Source organism: Spea bombifrons, chromosome 2 (genome assembly GCF_027358695.1).
Source record: "Spea bombifrons isolate aSpeBom1 chromosome 2, aSpeBom1.2.pri, whole genome shotgun sequence".
In the NCBI taxonomy this organism is placed as follows: domain Eukaryota; kingdom Metazoa; phylum Chordata; class Amphibia; order Anura; family Pelobatidae; genus Spea; species Spea bombifrons.
In genome coordinates, this window is record NC_071088.1 from 126,401,305 (window position 1) to 126,422,705 (window position 21,401).

Consider the following 21,401-nt stretch of genomic DNA (forward strand, 5'->3'; position numbering starts at 1 on the left):
GATTTTACCCCTGGAGGGGAACCAAAGGCCTGGACAGGAGGAGTGCCAAAACCTTCTAAAACATTACAGGGAATGCTGTCTCTGGAACCAGAACCAAATGTGTACAAAGTACAGATGGATTTCAATGACTTTGATTATGTTGCTAGAAAGAGCATGCTATTTTTCAAACAGATGACCTTGCTCTTTGTGTGATTACGCATTTGGTTCTTTAGAGTAACATCATTAAGAATAAAAAAATAGATTATTTTAGCTGAAAATGTTATCAGAATACTTCTTCCGGTAAAAGGTGCTGCTCCACCTACTACGCCTTAAATCAACCTCAAGTCTGGATTCCGGTCCTCGTTCCTTACACGGGTCAATGCTCAGCACTTCCCAGAAATCATTCTTCTCATCATTCCGTAGGATGCTTACCCGTCACATGACACAAAAAGAGACACTGATAGGTTGTTGCCATATAAACCGAGAAATAAACTGAATGAGGACGGCTTTTAGATGGGTTGATGCCCACTTTATCACTGATACTTGGTTTGGAGACGCAATATGTCATTTAGGATACTCTTCATGTATTTTTGTGGTGCTTATTGTATGAAACCCCTATCTTTCCAGCATAACAGTTATAATGTCTGACATTAGCTGAGATTAAGGATATATTAAAAGGTTGTTATACGAATACACTTTTCATCTGTAGTCTCTTTCCCATCCTGATTTACAGGGACCAGATGTGCCACCGATTTTGCCGAAGTCCCCTCCATCCTTATGGAGTATTTTGCCAGTGATTATCGTGTTGTGAACCAGTTTGCACGGCATTACCAGACTGGACAGGTAAAGAGGAATAAATGACACCCCCATTATTGCAGATGAGTAACTGGTATATCGCTTGACTTGTGACCATATTAGTGGTGCTATATGTGCTCTATAAGCTGTATAGAATATACCCCCTAAAATACTGGAGAGTACATTTTGTAAAACACATGCATGTCCGTTACCCTAGCAGAAGGGTCACTTTGGTGACATCCCTTAGATGTAATTTACTGAGGTATTTGGACAGTTCAAGTCCAAGTCCGATCTTTTCATGTTCTTAAATTAAGTAATTGTTCTAGACGTGTTGGCCAAATGTTTAATGTAGTGTAATCTGATTCAAATCCTGCCAAGAACAGCGTAGTCCAAAGATTGAAGATGAAAAAAACAGGGCTTTTTTCATACCAAAGACAATGGCCAACTGTGCTTCCAAATCCTTCCCTGAAATTGGATCTGATGTCATGCACAAGAGAGGAGCGGGCGAACATGTGCGGTTAGATTAATGTGCTCCCTATCTCTGTCTGGGAGCAAAGATTTGGCTAACGGGTATAAATGGACCATACGTTCTATCCTATCATTAATAGAATTTGATGAAAAGCATACGGTTTAGAATACGTAAGCGTTCTTATGAAATGTCAGCTGTCTGACATAAAACGAATGAACTAATAAAAGATGTGCTGAATGACAAAGAACATGAGAATGAATAAGAATGACGTTTTAAAGAGTTTTTAGAAAAGAGGTGCGACTCCAACCCTTATCCCAAGGTACTAAGGTAAATTTACTGAGGGTAAATGCGCTATATTTCCAAAATGTTTTATATGTATAGATTTCATAGTACTAGCAGCAGCAGCAGTACCCATCCCTCCGATAGGAAATGGAATACTTATGTAACTAATAGTAACAATGTGTTTTCATATTGCTTTTAGCCTCTGTCTAAACCAATGGTGTCCAGACTGTGTGAGTCTAAAAAAGTCGGGGCAGCCTCTGACATGCAACTTCAGGTAAGTGTCACGATGGACTTGGTTGGTAAACTGGGTTTACTGGTGACAAAAGCAGCTTTATACTTCTAAATAGAGCAATTTTAATCAATGTTAAAGTAGCATATGCTGTCTTAACTACTTATATCTTCATGCAGGTATTCTACTCAATCCTGGATCAGATTTACCACGGAAAACATCCCCTCGAAGGATCAACAACCGATATTTTAAAGGAAACCCAAGAAAAGTATTATGGTTTACCATATGTTCCTCAAACAGTGAGTATTGTACCCGTAACACTTTTTAGGAGGCGCCTACACATTCAATGAAACTGATTGAATTGTAAAAGAAGCAATTATAATATTTTCCATTTTGTACATTTATATTAAATAAGTACTCCCAGACTTTGATGTAAGATGTGCAGGGCTCCAGCCCTTTCAGCTTCATGACATCTCAGCCGGTCCAGCTGGGCTAGTATCGTGGGGGTCCCGGCAAGGTTCCGGATTGAGAAGCTAGGAGGGATGCATTTTTTTTTTAACGCACAAGCATGTACTCACCCGACGTAGACCCGTTGGCACTGCCTGCCAGGAGACTGCGAACGTAAAAAACATAATGTTTACTTTACTGTCTCTAAAAACAAGCATTACTGCCCATTAAGTTGCAGTGATTTTGGAAAGCATATGTCTAAACTAATTAATCTGGACATTTACTTAATAGGAGATCACAGAAAAGTAATGTTATGACTTGCAAATAATATCCTTTTAAATTTACAACTACACGGATTCACACACTGGAATGTTCTGTTCTCATGTTAGCTGTTCTTTGTGGTTGTGTAAAAAGCCTATAATTCATTGTGTATTTATTTATATAAATTTCTCCGTTATTGTTTCCGTCCCACTCTAAACAGACTTTGTTTAAAAAAAATAAAAAAAAATAAAACCACTGCCTATGGAGAATGGAATTTATTTCACACTTTGTGGGATAATGGAAAAGTTCTGCGGGCTGCTGCTGTAATGGTGTTCATATGTTTAATTCTGCCGTCCCTCTATCGTTGGGCATTATTGAAGGAGGGAGCACCGGATAAAGTACAGCGGTATATGCGATGCGATGGTTCTGATAACGAGTATATCAAATGAGCTATGAACCATCATTTTAGCAACATAGGAGGTGGAGTGCTGGTTGCTTGTCGGACGTTATCAGGTCCTGCACTGTTTAGGGGTTTATTCTATAGCAGGGGGCTGTTTGGAGGAGAATGAAAAGCTTGGGCTTCCAGATATCACAGTGAATTATTGGGGTAACCTCACGTCACCAGCTGCGAGGCCTGCATTGTAAAGCACAGCGGAGTTCCAACTCCCCAGAAAACTCCAGCTGCTGCAGGACTACATCTCCCATAATGCTGAGGAATATGGGAGATGTAGTCCTGCAGCAGCTGGAGGGCCGCAGGTTGGACACCCCTGTGCTATTGTATGCCAGAGCACCGTGTCCCGTAGCTAATGATTTTATGTTGTCGTAACTGCCCAACCTCTGTTGATGACGCGTTGTTGTTTCTTGTTACATGTTTTGGTTTGTTTGGCTGCGTTCTATTGAATTGAATTACTACTCCAAATAGTAGCGAGAAATCAAATCCCTCTTTCAAGATACAAGGCAAGTAGTAACAGTACAGTAACATATGGCTCATGTCTGAAATCACATAAGTGGTTAATTGGACGTTGAATTCCTTTCCTCTTTGCCCAAGCTAAATAAGTTCTAAATATTTACGTTACCTGCCATACTAAATGTATTGATGACATGCTAAGGAAAACATTGGCGTGTTGTGAATTGGACCTTTAATCTTTTGGTTTACTCTCTTAGCAAAATGTAAATTGTCTCTTAGTTGGTTTATTTTACCGTCTCTTCAATCAAACACGTTTCAAGTAAGAGCTTTCGAGACCACTTGTCTAAGCGATTCACAGACTAATGCCCCAATTTTTTTTTTTTAAAACAATGTTTCCTCCAAATACGTAAAAAGTTTAAATATTGCAGTCCACATTGGTTATTCGGAATCCAAGACGAGACCAAGGACCGTCTAAGGTTTGAGTTGGGCCGAATGGGTCTTATCTTCCGTTAAACTATATGTCAGAGAGCCAACCGCACCTAAAACATATATAGGAGAGATTGTCGGTTCCTTTGCGGGAAACTTGCCTCAAATGTGGTTCTAGGTTGACCACCTGGGCCAGATTGGTCAGACGTGCCGATGATGTGGTTTTTTTTTGCTCTGCGGTAGATGCGTGCTGTAGGGGAACGCTATTAAAGTGTTTTGTACAGACTTGTCTGTTTGTTAAGGAATAAGTAGCTATTGTATGCAGAAACACACGAACACTGCGTAGTAAAGTGTATATTTGGCCCATCTAGCCCTCGCATTTTCCCTAATGTAAAGACTCGGACCTTGCTCGGTCCTTGGTCTCGTCTGACATTCAAGAGCCATATGCCTATCCCGTACATAACCTCTACCACGTCTCCTGGCTGGCTGTTCCGTTTATCTACCAACCTCTCTGTAAACTAAACCATTGTTATGCGTATTTAAACCCCAGCTATTCAAGGAGGGTGAACGGGTACTTTCTACAAGTCTTTAAGACGGATCTATCACACAAACCACACATACCGGTTAGTACACTAAATACATTTAGAAGATGTTTGCAGGTTGAAATAACCAGTAGATGTATTAAAATCACTTCATAGGCATACCATGGATGCAGCCACCTTAGCTTCCTTTTCTACATCATTCAGCTCATGCTAAGCATCAGGCCAAGTTACTCTCCCACGATTTGCAGGCAGCCTTTGTAAATGTGGCAGGAGGAGAAGAGGAGATACCATCCGGGAAAGAGATTCATACATATGTTAAATCTGCCACATGTGACACAGACCTAATATATGATATCTCACTTACACTAACTATAGTTTTAGTTTAAATATGCTAGAAGCTGCCAAGGTGGAAACCCATGAAATATCATGTATTACAGTCGCTGTTTTCTCGCAGGCCTTTCATTGCATTTGATTTTGTAACACTAACCGCATAACCCCGCTGGAAGTGTGGGGCTTCTTCTATGTTTTTGGATGCATTGTCATCTATTGAATGCCCCATCTTAGTGTATGTGTGTTATATAATTTCTCATTGAGCATAAAATCCAGTGCTGTTTGCAGTATTGTAGTTTAGCATTGAAAAAAACTTGATTTCACCTCATTTTGTGCCAATAGATGTCCTTTATTTGCAGACCTAAAGGCTGCCATTGTTGAGTCATGTGATATTTTGTTTCTTACTCAAACACCACACTAAGTCCATTCCTCCATAGACTTTTTATTAGTCAGAGAGTCTGGCTGGGTGATTAACACAGAGCCATTCTATTGTTTACGACAGGCAATATAATAAGGATTTGGGGTGGTTGGTATATTGGGTAAGATACATACAGATGGCTAATATGTAACAGTTTTGGAAACATATTTTTATTCTTATACTAGTAATAGATTTGGTGGCTGTTTCCCTTTATTGATGGTCAGGAGTGAAGTCGTGTATATAAACAGTCAAGAGGGAATTAAAAAGAGATTGTGTTCTAGGAAGGAAAATCTGACAATTTATTTGATGTTTGGCTTTACTGAAATCCTGACGTGGTACATTGAAATAGAAGGGGCAGATAATTCAGACAGGCAAGTTAAGTACATGTGATAGGCATATGGCTTCCTAGAAATAAGCCAATGCCAAGGGCCAAGTCAAATATTGTATGTCTCTGTGATAAGCTTTCTCTCCACTCAAAATTATATTAGTTAATAGCAGCCTTGGAATGGAAACTGTACTCTATGTGCAACAAAAACAACAATCTCAAATTCTTTACTGCCACAAAAATGTTTTATTTTAAGTATTTTTTATTTATATTCTCTGCTGGCTGATAATTTGTAATAACAAAAATGCATTTTACCTCCTTACTTCGTTACACTTTTTTAAAATTTAAATAAAGTATATATGTGTGTGTGTGTGTGTATGTATGTATAATCTATACACACAGATAATGTGATGTTTTTTGTCAGCAGGTATGGATTTTATGTAGTGCAAACATACATTGCTGTTCAAAAGTTTGATGTCATTTTACTGGACAAAATTTCTGTTCTTCAAAAACAAGGACATTTCCAAGTGATGCCAACGGATCAGAAATACAGCATAAGCTTTAATGTTGTAAATTACTATATTGTAGCTAGAAATGGCTGATTTTTAGTGGGATATCTTCATAGGCGTACACAGGCCATTTACCACTCCCATCACTCCTGTGTTCCAATGGCATGTTGTGTTAAAAGGCTAAATGATCGTTGGAAAACCCTTTTGCAATTATGTTACAGCTAGAAATTTCACTGTTTTCCATGAAAACAGCTGTGACCCCAAACTTTTGTATGTTGTACAAAAGTGTATGTAGATTTGTTTTAAAATATGTATATGTGTATGAATGAAACGTTTTTCAGTGTGAAGGGCTTAGCTAGCCCTGCATAAAGTATAGTTCAATATTTAGGCAGACTGAAGAAATCTTGCTCATTTAATGTACAAGGCACTGAAACACAACTCTCCCTTTAGTGAGTTAGACCCCTATGTGGTTCCTCTCTTTCCATCATGTGCCATTTTTGCCTATAAACGTTGCAAGCCAACTGGTATCCCTTGGGGCAGTCACCGCGGGAGGCGATTGGGGCCAGTCACCGCGGGAGGCGATTGGGGCAGTCACCGCGGGAGGCGATTGGGGCAGTCACCGCGGGAGGCGATTGGGGCAGTCACCGCGGGAGGCGATTGGGGCAGTCACCGCGGGAGGCGATTGGGGCAGTCACAATGGGCCATGTATAATCAGCTGGTGTCTTTTAGTATAGTAATATTCAAAAAAAATGCTTCATGACATCACTCTTTCCCCTTAAGGAAACTGTACCGGATGAGAAAAATATACGTACCGTATATGCTTTTTATAACAATCGCGAGTGCAGTATTTTGAATTAGGTCTTTGGCAGAGTCCAGCGTGACCTTTTATCTCCGCTACGTTCCCATTGACTTCAGATCCTGGGCTGTCCGGTGGGTTTGGAAATGAATCCTCTGATAAACCCATTGCTCTAAGTAATGCGTCTATTCTCACAACACACAACCACCTCAAAAGTTATGTAAAAAGTGGTAAATTACTGTTTAATAAGACATGTGAGTATTAAAAGCTTAATTTTAGCCTTCTACATCTAAAAACAGCCTCCAGCTCCATAATAAAAATAATTGATTTTAACAGAAAATGCTTTGCTGTAGAGCCGAGTGTCATTTTTAGCTGAGAGATGACAGCCTGGCTTATGCTGCCAAGTTTGGAATAAAACATCTCTTTTACCTATAAAATTATCTACATTTTAATACAGTATTTTATATAGTCACTGCTTGTTTCTTTGGGAATTAATTACTGTCTTTGGGAAGTTTTTTGTTTTTTTTTTAGCAAATTTTTTTTTTCTTCATATGCAGAGTAGCTATACGATAAAATACTGCTTAAGTCCCTCAAGTTATATTGTAAAAAGGTGACATATATATATATATATATATATATATATATATAGATATATATAATATACGTTAACATAGGTTTCAGAAGATATGTAACTACTATTTATTCTATTAATTACACAAAACGTAAGAAAAGATCCTGGGAAGTACAACAATCATATGTAAAAGACTAATTTGAATAAGTAATCACCAAGTTCCATGTATGCTAATGATATACTGATTTGAAGCACTATAATGTGTGTGTATATATATATATATATATATATATATATATAATGGGTGGTGTTGTTGGAGCTGTTCTAAAAAAAAATGAGAGATCTACCTGTTATGTTATGTTATCATTATGTGTTCGGCTGCACCCCCCAGGGTCTAATGGCCCTGACCCATTCGGATTAATGTCATGTTAACTTGTTTAGCAGATAAGCATACATGTAATGGAATTGCATAGTTGCGTCAAAATCTATTTGAAATAAAAGTAACATGAATGATAAAAGCTTTCTTTACAACAGACAATAGAAAGAGAAGCGAGGGGTTCCCAAAGATTCACGCGCTGCACTGGGAGGTTCCTTAGTTCCATCTTAGAACGTTTTACATACATGTTCAGAATGTACCCGCACACAGACACGTGACGTCCATCGACCAGTACCTGGGAGAGGAGAATACCTGCGTTTCGCTCTCGTGTAACTAAGACCCAAACGCTCGGTGTTAACAATAACATACGTCCGCGCCTCTGATGGCAGCCAGCCTGCTGCCCCTTTGAAGACCATCACACGCAGATAGTAGGATTTATTTAGACAAGGTGATCAGCCAGGATTGATGGTTTGTTGAGAGAACGGAGCCATCTTTAATAGTTTAAGAAGCGATTAGTCACGCTCTCGGTTTATGTTGCGCTACCTACTACTGAAGGCAGGCATCAGCATGACCTGCGATGGTCTGTTATCACATGCCTTGGGCATCGCTGTACTAATACACGGCTCACCCCGGTGTCTTCATCATTAGCTTGTCACATTTAATAGGGGCTTAGAAGGAAAAGTCATCATAATTGCATCTCTGATGTCATTCTTAGATCATGGTCACACTTTCATATTGTGTACGTGACTTTTGGTTCCCTTTTTCCATTTTGATTTTGTAATGCACCCCGCGTTATAGAAAACACATCTTTCACCGCTGAGAATGCTGTGATCACAGCACAACCTTCTAAATGACTGGTGTGTTTGCTTTTCACACCTTGTTTCTACAAGAAAACCTCCGAAAATTCCCCACGTTGGCTGTGAGCTCTAGGTTGTAAACCGACTGAAATATTATTTTAACAATTTCTAAGGCATTCAGACGTTAATGGGCCCTTTTAATGTTGTGTACTTTGTACATATTTTAATTCTTATCAGGAAGCAAAGGGTCATGTCTCTTGCTGAGGCATATATAACCCCTTAGCCTCCCTCCTTTGTACTCAAAGTGGAATGTATTAATGTTACCAAAAATAGGTTTTAAGAGCTTTAAGGGGGGAAATAGATTGCTATTAATTGTTCTGTTTTTGCTTACTTTTCAGTTTCATTGCAAAATTGTTCAAGCTTGCAAGGGCGCTGTTAAATATTAACTCCTAAGAGCCAGAGGACTTTTATGAGGGTCTCTTAGGAATATTCCATTTCCTTGAACTAGAACACCAAGACTGTTATACTTTCGGTATTCTCATATTTAGTAAACTGGGCGCATAGATTTCAGTTCAGCTGGGAGACGATACCTTTCATTTTCTACGCCTAGTAAAATCTTTGGGTAACAGCGGGAGAGTTCTAAGTGAGTTTGGGAATCTGGAGACATTAAAAAGGACAAGGCCTGGCTGGAGAGGGGGTGATGTTTAAACAGTGGGTTAAAAATACTGCAAGAAAAGAGAAGGCTGAAAAGTGAGGGATAAAGAAGGTTACAAAAGGTAAGGGTCAGGGAGAATGAAAGCGAGAGATGAAACAACGTGAATTGTGTAAGTGTTTGCAAAGTCTGTAAAGTGTTGAAAGCTGCGACGGAAGTTTCCTAAAAATATATATAAGAAATAAAGGAAGCCGGATATTGCTTTACATCCATCAGGCAAGTCTAAAGACCCACAAACGTACCAACCCAAACCTCAAGCAGTCGTCCAGTAACCAACCTAATGAGTCCCATTAAAGACGAAACAGCTGACCATGAGTGGTGGTGGTCTAGCTTCTGCGCTTCTGTCTCGGGGTGACAAGTCTAGCACAACAGACATGGGCTCTCAGGGAGCCATGTATAAAATGAACACCTACCCAGAATCCCTTGCACTATAGACTTTCTGTGGGAAAAGAAACAAGTCTTTAGGCTCGCCTGGTGGATGTACGATATTGTTTGGCATTGCTTCCTTATGTCTTATTAAAATATCAATATTTAAATGATGTGACTGTTTATGTCCTTTAATTATTGTATGCCATAAAATAGTTCAGAATATGGCCTACATGGACTAGTGGCCGTAATGAACAGATGTTTAGCAGACATTTATTGACTATGTCCTCTGAAATCTCTAATACAGATGTGACCCCACACGACTAAGAAGAGTACTGTGTGCATCCTATTCAAAAGCTGCGTCAGGCGGTGGGGGACGGGGTCTGCGGTGGTTTCATCTGGTGCTTGCTTTGAAATTATTTTCTTTGAGCGGCAGGGCTATGCGTGCGTTTGTGAAATCATGGATCCTTTGTTAGACTATATGGAATGGACGTGCCGGGCTGTAAATGTCTGAAAGGGACATACATATAGGAGATACAATGGTGTCTCATTGTCGGTGCTTGGAGTGTCTTCAGTGAGCATGCTGTCGGCATGAGGGTCCATCATAACAACAATCCTCAGATTTCTGCCATGTGTCCCTCGTTAATTAAACAACATAAAATGAAAATCAACAGATACACTATGTGTCCATTCATAGGGCATCGCGCAGGAGATTTCCAGGGTACACAGTGAACATGTGCTGTGAGAGGTTCAGCCATAAATGATAAAAGCATAAGTCACATGCTTGGTGTAATAACCCCTAGAAAGTGTCGTCTGGAGTGAGCGTAACTGGGGAAACCTTTGTGTGCTTATTGTCAAGATTTCCATAGCTGACAGTTTCCAGTCTTCTTTTATAAGTGAAATAAAACACATCTTAGTGTTGTTGAACCATGTCCTCAGATACCACTAAACAGGCTTTTTTTTTCTTTTGAACTAATATCTCTTGATAGAAACCAGACTGTGTGCCGGATAGGCAACTTATCTTATAGGGCAGGTGTGACGCCACAGTTCTTGAATAGGGATCCATCCAATCTTCCTCTCTATCTCTACGTTTGATGCTATTATCTAAGGTTCAATACACTGGGATCCTTTAATGGCACATTACTTTGTATGTTTTGTTCACCAAAAACCAAAGGAATATAGTAAAGAGGCCTGGCGTGGTATTTTGGTGGGGTTTTATTAGTTAAAAGCAGAGCCCGTTGTACAGAGCTATGGAATATGATGAATCTATATAAAACAATGAATAATAATTACTTACATTCTCGGAACTATGTATTCCCAATAAATTTGAAATCAGAACCACTGAGTTATTAGAATTGCCAGCTCTGGCCATTGCCCCTTGTTGAATAATCTCCTTTGATGTTTCTGTATGCTCTGTATTCACTATTAAAGGGGCAGTCATGCCTTTTTCTTGTTGTGAATCAGTAAAAAAAAATAAAAAAGGGGGGGTAGTGTACCGATTCTGGTACAAAGTTTGTACAATGTTATCATTGGTGCGACCAACATATCTGGCGGTGTTATTTCTATATAATGTTGGTGGCGGTGCCTGTACCTGGAAGCCTACATAAACCCTCTAGCCTAGCCAGACTTAACGCTGGTTGAAAAGGACAAAAACCTTCCACTGCCCTTATTTCTACCATCACCTAAGTTTTTGCCAAGTGTCATCGGGCAAACCTTTATGCCTTACCCTACCACACAAGGCAAGAGCCGCCTATCTGTGAATTTTTCATGATTTATTTCTGTGTTATTTACATTATTTATTTTCATGCTGAATACAAATTAGCATTTTCGTGGAAGATCAAAGCTATTAATCTGCTCCCCACATATGTCATGTACACCATGTTTGTTTTATTTTTCAGGCCTGGCAGCTGAGATTTAGTCACCTTGCAGGTTATGGGGCGAAATACTACTCTTATCTGATGTCCAGAGCTGTGGCCTCTATGGTGTGGAAGCAGTGCTTTATGAAAAACCCTTTCGACAGGTAAACGGGTCCAAAGCAAAACTGGATAAAAGTAGGTTGTTCTTTGCCACGTACGGTCCAAGTAGGGATTGTAGATTGGGCCAAGACAAGAGAGCTAGAACACCTACAAGTAGCTAATATGCAGCTGCCTGAAAATATTATAGTATGGGGGGAAAAACTAGAACTGTTTGTTTTAAAAATAAAAAAGTGGTGTCAATTCCTCTTAATTTCTCTCGCAGTCCGTTTGCCAGCCTAAGTGTACCTAACATGGTGTGTTTAGACAGTTCCACCATAGTTACAAACGTTACTGGAGAGATAAGATGGAGCTAATTCTCCAATGCACATCGAACGATTGCCGGACAGTGTTTGCTTTCCGTGGCTTTATCTCAAGCTGTTTTTGATCTGTTTTGTTGCTGTACAAAAACTCACCCAGGTCCCCCAGGAATTATACTTATGAATATAAATATATATCTTTCTAATTGTTCAGCAGATCTTTTTATTTTCTTTTTGATAATTTTAATTCCTTTTTAAATTACCTTGGCCTGTAGACCTAAATAGAGCATTGTATCAGTTGACATGTAACCTCATTCACTTCACTGAGACTTTGCACGTCTACCTATGTATTTTGTTAATGAGACTGGGAATATCATATCAGCAACTGTTTACTTAAATTATAACCCCTTATAAAAAAACAAAACAAAAAACATTAACTCTAAAATAAACCAAGGGTAAGAGATGGCCGAAATCACCCTAATGGGGATTAACCCTATATAGAATAGTACCAAAAGACCAAATTAGAGGGCTCACTGAATAATGGTAATCCTAAAACTTACATTTTATTCATAAGTATCCAAAAAAGATTGTGTATTTTTTAAATGCAAAAATCCATAAAAGCAGCATGCTCCTGCCGTACTGAAAAATAAAAAATCCACTGGTTAAATAAGAATTACTACCTAAAGGCAGACTAAAAAACCTCCATCTAGTGACAATAAGAAATAACAAACAAAAAGGGGAATTAATTATTAACTTAAAAAGGAAGCCTGCCAAAATATCAAAAGAAAAATAGTATATGTATGAGTGATGGTAAAACATAAAACCATCAACCAGCCCACAAGCAGATAAGGTTAGATGAGCTCTGTTGCTGACGTCGCTAACCCAGCACTAGTCAACAATTGTACGGGAAATGACATTGGAGAGTGAAGAATAGAGGTTAGGGGTAAGCTTTGGGTCTGCCATTGGCCACAGTGATTCACCCAACCTGGCCTCATGAAAAATAACCCATCTGCTAATTATTATTATTATTAGTATTATTATTATTATTATACATAGCTCTGGGAACAGCGCTACCGAATCTGATGGTGCCTTTATATGCACAGATGCATACAAAAGATAATATGTCCCTTTAAGTCATCATGTTCTGCTTACATGTAGTGTGTGTGTGTTGGTATGAATATGTGTGTGCGTAAGGAATGCGTGTTCCAATACCCATAAGGCTGGCGAGGCTGTCTGGGACGTTATGCTGTTCCTTTAAGGTAACACACGGCTATGGATGCTGATACAGTAATAAATGTATCGGGTTGCTTGTACCAGAGGGGGGAATGCTAGCTATTGCTTTTCGGATTAAGCCCTGCTGAACTTTTTGATATTGAATGTATCTGGTGTCTTTCAACATTGTGTAATTTGAAAAGCTTGGTACGGTTCCTTTGAGCAATGAAGGCAGCCATTGATAGCAGATTGGGTTTAGCCCGAGCCCTTGTCTGCACTGTAAGGAAACATGAGATCATCGCGGCATCTGTTACTAAAAGCACAGCGTGCAGGTGGCAGTAACCGGATCTGTCTTCTGTCTTTTGCTTAGGGTGATGGGAGAGCGTTATCGCAGGGAGATGTTGGCCCACGGTGGTGGAAAAGAGCCAATGCTGATGGTTCAAGGTAAGTTGAAAGCCAAGGACATTCGATGGTCAGATCTCTGTCTGGTCAGCCGAGCAGAACGTATGTTTTGACAAACAGCATCTGTTGTGATTAGATGATTCTCCTTTAACCCTGTTCCCATTGTCAACATTTTACTTGTCTGCGCAATCCCTGCAGAACATATCCTCGATATTAAGAAAAACATTCTTACGTTCATGATGATTACTTGCCTGGGCTGGGGTGTACCTAGGGTATTCGGAGCCTGCCTTCAACACTCACACTCGCTAACTACAAATTGGCATCCTGCTAATACTAGTTATGTATAGAGGTGGATTAATCTACTTTGCCTTGGTGTCCTTTTTTCAGTCCCAATTATTTTAAAACTCAGAATAATCAGTAAATGACGGGTAACGTTGTTTAGTTTTAAAGTATACATCACGTACAATGACTTCACAGCACGAGACATCCTCTTGTAGGAGGATGAGACTTTATCCTGCAGTGAAAGTTTGTTTTTCTTTAAGCTACCTGCTGTGTTAAATCTTTCTCAAATATTTTTTCCTCCTTTTGTGAAGGCTATTTTCTCAAAATTTCTTAAAATAGTCTTTTGTGTATTTTCCTGAAATTATTATTTTTAGCCTGTATACTTGGCCTTTGTGTTCTGATTCAAGTGAGTTCAGTGCCTGTAGCTATCACGTTTGGTACAAACCATATGTAGTTTTTAATTAATGAAAATTACACATTATAATGCCACATTCAAAGGTAATTTGATGATATTCCTTTTTTGGCGGTATTTTTTGTGTGGTGTAACATACCATAGAGTTCATAATATGAATCTGAATTACCTGCCAGATAAATTAAACTTATCCAGTGGGGCATACACATAAAGCTTCTGTTTTGGATATCACACACCGATATTCTGGTCATTTGTAAATGTAAAGCCATTTATTTTTTTATTTTTAATATAGAGTGGGGGGGTTGGGGTTTTTTATTTATATTTTTAATACAATTTTTTTTCCTTACACCTTGCATTCCAACCCCCTGAAACTCACACAATTTAAAGCCAACAGCAACTTGTATGTTAATGAATCTGAGCGTTGTTTAGTGTGTGAGGCATGAAGTTAAACCTTTGCCTAACTGACCACTCAATCTCTTAGAGAATACAATATTTATCTCTGGCAATTTTTTTTTTATTTTATTATTATTGCTTGCGTCATGAGACACGCGGCACGGCATCTCGATTTGCAGTCGTGTCTGTGTGTCACGTTTGTAAGCAAGCGGCACTGATGTAGGAAATTCCACCTGGTAATAAGATAGGGACTCCGTCGAGGTAGTTAAGCTTCGAGTGTCCTCGAGGAATCTTCACACCCAGATACAGTATACCTGTTTAACACATTGGAAGGCAATCGAGCAAGGAGATAATCAGTGATTATTTAAAACAATTGACACAGATGTCATAATATCAATTACAGTGACGTTAAGGACATAATACAGTGGAAACTATGGGAAACCGCTGTATAGTGTATATTATACTATCATGTTAACTAAATATGTTACATTTCAAATTCCAGTCTACGAATTGAGATATAACACAATTCCTGAGTTATTATCTATCTATATATATATATTCTTTGACAGCTGTATAAAACCTCTACAGAAGCTATGAAAACTAGATCTAGCTGTAATTTTTAGTGGTAAGGAAGTTGATGCAGTTACATGACAGATAAAAAAAAATATTTATGCAAGAATCACAAGGATTACTTTTGTTAAGCGTTATTTTTTATTTATTTATTTAAACGCTGACTTTTGTGTCCTCCAAAAAGTACAGTATCTATGTGGGTGTATTTTTTGTTTATATCTGCCTTTTAAATCTGCCTTTTATGTACACCTGACAGTATCATGTTGCTTAAACTGTCCCACTGATCGGGGGTTTAATGTTGATCTGTATCCTGTTTTTAAATTAAACATTTTTTCCTAAGAATACCACAGCTTGAGATTTTCAGATAAGGTTTTATTGCTCTTTGTTTCCGCGCGAAGTTATCATGTTTTCTGCTTTGATCCACGCTACATTTTGAAAAAAATGATCTTTAAGCCCTCTAACCCTGGCTAGATAAAATCAGAGTCTCTACAAAGAGATATGATACAGCATGTGGTAGATAACAGTACAAAGGCGGCATGGAATCCAGTCCTTCTAAGCTGCTTTATATTTATCATCCTATATCCCGAGAAAAGGAAACCAGGAGTTATTTTAAACTTTTTCTTTTCATTAAAAAGAAAATGTAATACCAGTGTTTAATAGTTCTTTAGTATTTATGTGTCAATATGATGAAGTTCAAATGTTAATTCTGTCACATGCAACTGATATTTATTTTGAATACATCAGGATTTGTCTTTTTCTGCAGCTTGCCGTGGGATATCTATCCGCGTAGGATACGTATATCAGAAAGTGGTCTTATTACTCGTAGTCTTTAATGTTGGTTTTCCAAAAATCTTTCAACCTTCATAACAGAATGTTTTGTTTTTTGTTAATGCTTAACGCCCCCTGTCTTTTTAAATATATTTGTTTTGAGTATTGCTTATACAGATGCCATTCATATATGCTGCTACGTATATTCTCTACGTGTGTTACTTGCCCCTGTCAAAAAGGACTTGGCAAGAATTTTCCTGCAGGGTCCTCGCTGTGCATGTTTAATCTTTACCAAGCCTTGCATTCGTACCCATAAATCACCTCCTCATTGCCCCGAAAACTGGGCTAGGAATGCTCATTGTTAAGTGACATAATTACATCAATTATTTTCTTTTACTGGGGCAAAAACATCAAAGCAAGAAAAGGTGAGTCTTCTTATTGCCCTGGGCTTGGGAGAGACCCATCTGCAATGACTCTTAGCACATAAATATGCCTTACGAACCTGTTAGAGTTCATCCACCGTCCTTCTTTGCATTCAGTGGCTAATTAAAGTTTCAGTGCCTGAGCAGCGGATGACATACTGAAAGATCATTCAATCGGCTGTGTTCTACGGCCACTCCGCTGGTCAGCTGCAGTCTTCTCTCAGAGGACCACGTCACTTGAAAATATCTCGAAACGTTCTTTCCTGGATTAATAAAATAGGAAGCATAAAGGCTGGAAGCTCTGAGTTTTCACTCAAGGGGTCCACATATTTGAACCATTCAATTAAAGTGAGTGGTCCGTAAACAGGACCATTGGACCACACAGTTTGCCTTAATGCCCCTCGGCTCATCAGGTAGAAATATACAAAACGCTCTTAACTTCAGTCTAATTAAACACTCTAGTCCCCAAAATTTTATTTTTTAATTGCGTGGAGTCCAGATTGCCGTGTGAACAGGCATTGTTTAAGTACCAGAGTTAGAACACGAGGCTCTTACCTGATTTATGTCTTCCGTGGCATTACTAGGAGGCATTACTAGGAAGAATTACTATGTACGATTGCAAATGCTCAGTACACTCCAACTGAAGTAACTGAAGTGGCAGCCAATCGCATGTATGCTTACAAAACATCAGTGGGCAGATGACATACACCTGATTGGCTGCTGCTACTTTCATTGACTAGAATAGGACTACCTCAGTATGCAAGAGGCATACAGAGGTATGCTCCCAGCATTCAGTAGGAGGAATTAAATGAGACATTTAGTAGAGGCGGCTGTGGGAGGAGTTAAATGAGGCATTTAGTAGAGGCGGCTGTGGGAGGAGTTAAATGAGGCATTCAGTAGAGGCGGCTGTGGGAGGAGTTAAATGAGACGTTCAGTAGAGGCGGCTGTGGGAGGAGTTAAATGGGACATTCAGTAGAGGCGGCTGTGGGAGGAGTTAAATGGGACATTCAGTAGAGGTGGCTGTGGGAGGAGTTAATATATAGATTATAATAGTGACATTTATTTTTAAAACCTGTTTTATTGATTGCCTAGATACAGGGCTATAAAACTGTGATAATTTTGATTAGCGTCATTTTAATAGTGAAATAAAATGCTATATATTTTGTTTGCATTGAAATCCTTGCAGTATTTTCGAGAACCCCTCCAAGCCATACTATAAATACACATATTCAAAATCATATTACTCGCTCAGGGATCAAAGCCTTTATTCATTGTATTGAAGTCGACTAAAACAATCCGGTGTTCACCTTTAATTGGTACCAATTGACGATTGTGGTTCATAGGACTGAATCATGTGTATGGTCTCTTTGACCAATTGGTTGGAGTTGCCCCCCTGTGCTGGAAGTTTCCATGCCTCTCCCAGCCTCATCGAACAATTGGCTTGGCACCGGCTCTGAGAATCATGAGAAAAAGTTAGACGGCAAAATCGATACGAAATATCTTTGCTACATCAAGTCACTCAGATGGTTCATTTGCTTCTGAATTCTGCGTTTAGAACATGGATGAAATGATCGGGATAAACTTCATAGTCAGTTTATGTTTCAGATATTTAGACTGCCCTTAATGAATGAGACGATAATGTGTGATTTTCTTTTTAGGTAAAGCATAATGCATACTGCAGAAGTGTCCCATTTTAGACGGCACAGTCCTGTGGCACCAAATTCTATCTGTCTCTCTTTACCAGGGAGCTCAGAATGTTAACAGAGTATGAATGTATCACAGACATTCTTAAAACTCCCAATAATGTTTATTGAAGCAGTAGAAATATTTATAAGTTACTGTAAATATGTCCTTCTTTGAAATGTCTAGTTACGGCAGACTCAAAAGCACAAGTCTTGGTAAGCCCTGGCCATGCCGCTAACTGCTGCACCCTCTCAGACTTCACTCATGAAGTCTGCACCCGTATGGCAATTTAAATGTTATAAATACATTGTGGGGGGTGCAGGGGAGACAACTCTGTTCCTTAACGATCTAGAACTGACAGAGCCTAATGTAACTGTTCTTAGAAATGTAGAGAGGAGGTCTCTTCATGTTTGCGCTTGCACAAGGTATTCACTCCAAATGACTCCATTCCTGTATCTGTTCATTAGGCTCTTATCACAAGTTCCTGCCGCCGATTCAACTGTGAATTGTTGGCTCATCGGAGAGAGAGATCTTGCAAACGCCAAATGGCTCTGACCATGTTTGTTTAAGGATATAAAGGAACATTTGTGTTTTTATTAAATGCTGCCTCTAATTATTCAGAAAACAACTATATTGTTGAAAGCATTTTTATTTTGCAAGATGTACCCAAGGTGTGTCAGCTGAAGAAAAGGGAGAGAAATAGGGTCATATTTACTTTGGCAAGAGAGCGGTTTTTTTAAACCACTTCAAAGCAGCCATAAAAGCCCATGTTTGTTGCTCGCCAGCGCCAGGCTTCAGGAAGGCGCATTGCTCTAACGTTACTGTTTTACTCCTGTGTTGTGCGTATCTAATTAATCTGCATTCCCTTTCCAAAGTTTGTGTCTAATTAATATTTAACCTAAGCTTAAAAATCAGAAGGGACTTCTTACATTTACACTAAATTGTAGCAATGATCATAAGTGTATGAATAATTGTAATGATCATTTTGTGCTGTATTTAGAAGCTGCCGTTGTGCTGCATCGTGTTTTTTAAAGCAGTGCCTTGCTCAAAGATGTCAGGGCACACTTTACAGACTAGCTGTAGGTCCTGCTGTTTGGATATGCACCTAGAGCCCGAGAAATGTTATGTTCCAACAAGTTTCTGTAGCTGGATAATGCTATGAAGCATTTAGAAATGTATAAAACAATTACACGTTTCTTGTTAAAGTGGCATTCCTGTGTTCCAAGTAATGGCCTCTGGACAATGAATGTTCGTTCATCAAACCTTCAAAAAATAAGTTGATGCCCAAAATGTCCCTTCCATTGTCCAAGGCTTTTATCCTGAAAAGCACTGCCATTGATTTCAAATAGAGTAATTCCCTGCCACTGATTGGCTGCTTAAAGCAGCCAATCAGTGGCAGGAAATGACTCCCATAGCAAGTCTCTGCTCAGTTATACCCCTCCCAATGTTGGCAGAGCCAGCCTTGGAGCTGACGGTGAGTATCTCCCAGATGTTAAGTAAAACACATCTGCACAGCAAATAGTTGGGGCATGGAAACGGGCAAATGCATATGGGCATTAACAAGGGGGGCACTTCAAAAAGTTAAAGGGGCCTCACTGTTATATACATTAAAGCTTCCTTTTTTTTTTAAATCCCGGTATATACTCCATGTCCCAAATTGGAGTTACCCCTGAGCATATAGTAATCTCTTTGATAGACTATGTATATTTGTATGAATTCACTTGGCAGATGAACATTTAACATTTAACCCTGGAACCGAATCACATAATACCCTGGTAATCTACTTCTACTTTTAAAATATTGATTTTTCTTGTAAAAGCCATGAATATTTGCGTGGCTTTATATTTACGCAGCGGCGCGGTGTACAGGTTGATGGTTGGAATGTTCCGTTTGATTCTTACTGTACTTTGCTAATATATATATACACCTTTTTCTCTTAGGAATGCTTCAGAAGTGTCCCTCCGTGGATGACTTTGTGGATGCTCTCGTCTCTGATCTGGATCCAGACTTTGAAACGTTCCTCATGGACTCGGAATAACGTATTGACACTGAAAGCTGACCCAAGTACAACAAGGCTGCCAGTACTGCTTAAGTGCTGTTAAATAAAAAATCTGTCGGTGGGGAAATATCATGTTCCAACAAGTAATGCAGATTAGAACCTGTTCCTCTAATGTAGGTTTTTACCAACCCTTAAGTATTAAATTATGATAAGGTTTGGATGCTTCCTTATGTGTTATTTGTTAGGACTTTTTTACTCTGTAAATGTCAGAAAAAGGCATTATGTTTGTAATTATTTGTATTTTTATGGTAATGTTAGTGTGTTACTGCGCTGTACAATAATAAAAAAGATTAACATCAAATGATTCTCATTTATATGGAAAAATGTCACTTAGGAGAAGTGAAGGGAAAAAAAAATAATAATTTTTTGTGTCTGTTACAATTTGAGGACATTTCTCAAGGTCGTGCAGTCCAGAAGTGTGTTTTGTATGCTCTGTAGGGTTTTGGTGATACTCCGGTCTAATAATTGCTTTGTTATAGCTGTAATCATGGCTTTAATAGATGTGAATACTTAAAAAATATCATTAATATATTAATATAATAAAGCTTAGAGAAAGAAGTGACTGTATAACTGGAGATAATTCTGATGTGGACAACCAAAGATAAAGTCAATAACAAAAAAGTGAAATGAATCGGTAATAATGAAATGAATCAGTAATAGTGAAATGGATCAGTAATAGTGCATTATGTTGTTATCCTGCTATATATGGTGACTTTTTTTATAAATTTTTGTTCTTTCCTATTGTGGTTTTCAATGTTTCAATTCTATTTTTTTCTACCAAGCCTTAATAAAAGCACATAGTTTGAGGGACATTTCAGGGATTGGAAAACATCTATATGTATGTATGTATGTTTGTATGTATGTATGTATATGTCTCGCTATGTAAAGTGTAGGGTGTTTATATGCTTGTCACCTAAAACTAACTTATAATAAAGTATTGCCATGGACTCCAAGGAAGTGTGTCCGACCCGACCCCCAGCACTATAAAAGCAGAATTAGAAACGCTATTCCTACCACTTTTGAATGCCCAATTCACAAAACATTTAAACTTTTAATTTAGTGAAAAATTCTCTTTCCTATTTTTTTCCTGGAAATGATAGGTTGTTGCCATAGACACTGAAAAACCATCTGAAATGTTTGTGATGGTTGAAAGTGATTTAACTTCCATGGTATAGAATAAAATGGGGTTATTTTCTCAGAGAATGTAAGTGGGACAACATCTTCGATTGCTGGAGAAGGCCAGTAAACTTTCCTTGACCTCTGTGTTTTGCTGGTTTTACTTTTTAAAGCCCTGTTTTATTTTCGCACTACATCCATTCGTGCATTTGTGTTGTCAGCAAGGGAAAGATCAAGTCATTGTGGTTTTGCTCATCAGTGTGGTTTGTGAGT

General features: G+C 38.7%; 1 protein-coding gene across 1 annotated transcript in view; it reads left to right on the forward strand.

The window, feature by feature from the left end:
* The window catches only part of MIPEP (mitochondrial intermediate peptidase), a 42,019-nt gene extending 21,706 nt beyond the window's left edge, over positions 1-20,313 (forward strand). The window contains exons 14-19 of the mRNA XM_053456420.1: positions 713-822; positions 1,725-1,799; positions 1,934-2,053; positions 11,436-11,557; positions 13,392-13,465; positions 19,894-20,313. Of these exons, the coding sequence (XP_053312395.1) occupies positions 713-822; positions 1,725-1,799; positions 1,934-2,053; positions 11,436-11,557; positions 13,392-13,465; positions 19,894-19,991 (599 nt within the window). The 3' untranslated portion in view covers positions 19,992-20,313. The remainder of the gene's footprint in view (positions 1-712; positions 823-1,724; positions 1,800-1,933; positions 2,054-11,435; positions 11,558-13,391; positions 13,466-19,893) is intronic.
* The last annotated feature ends 1,088 nt before the right edge of the window (positions 20,314-21,401 follow it).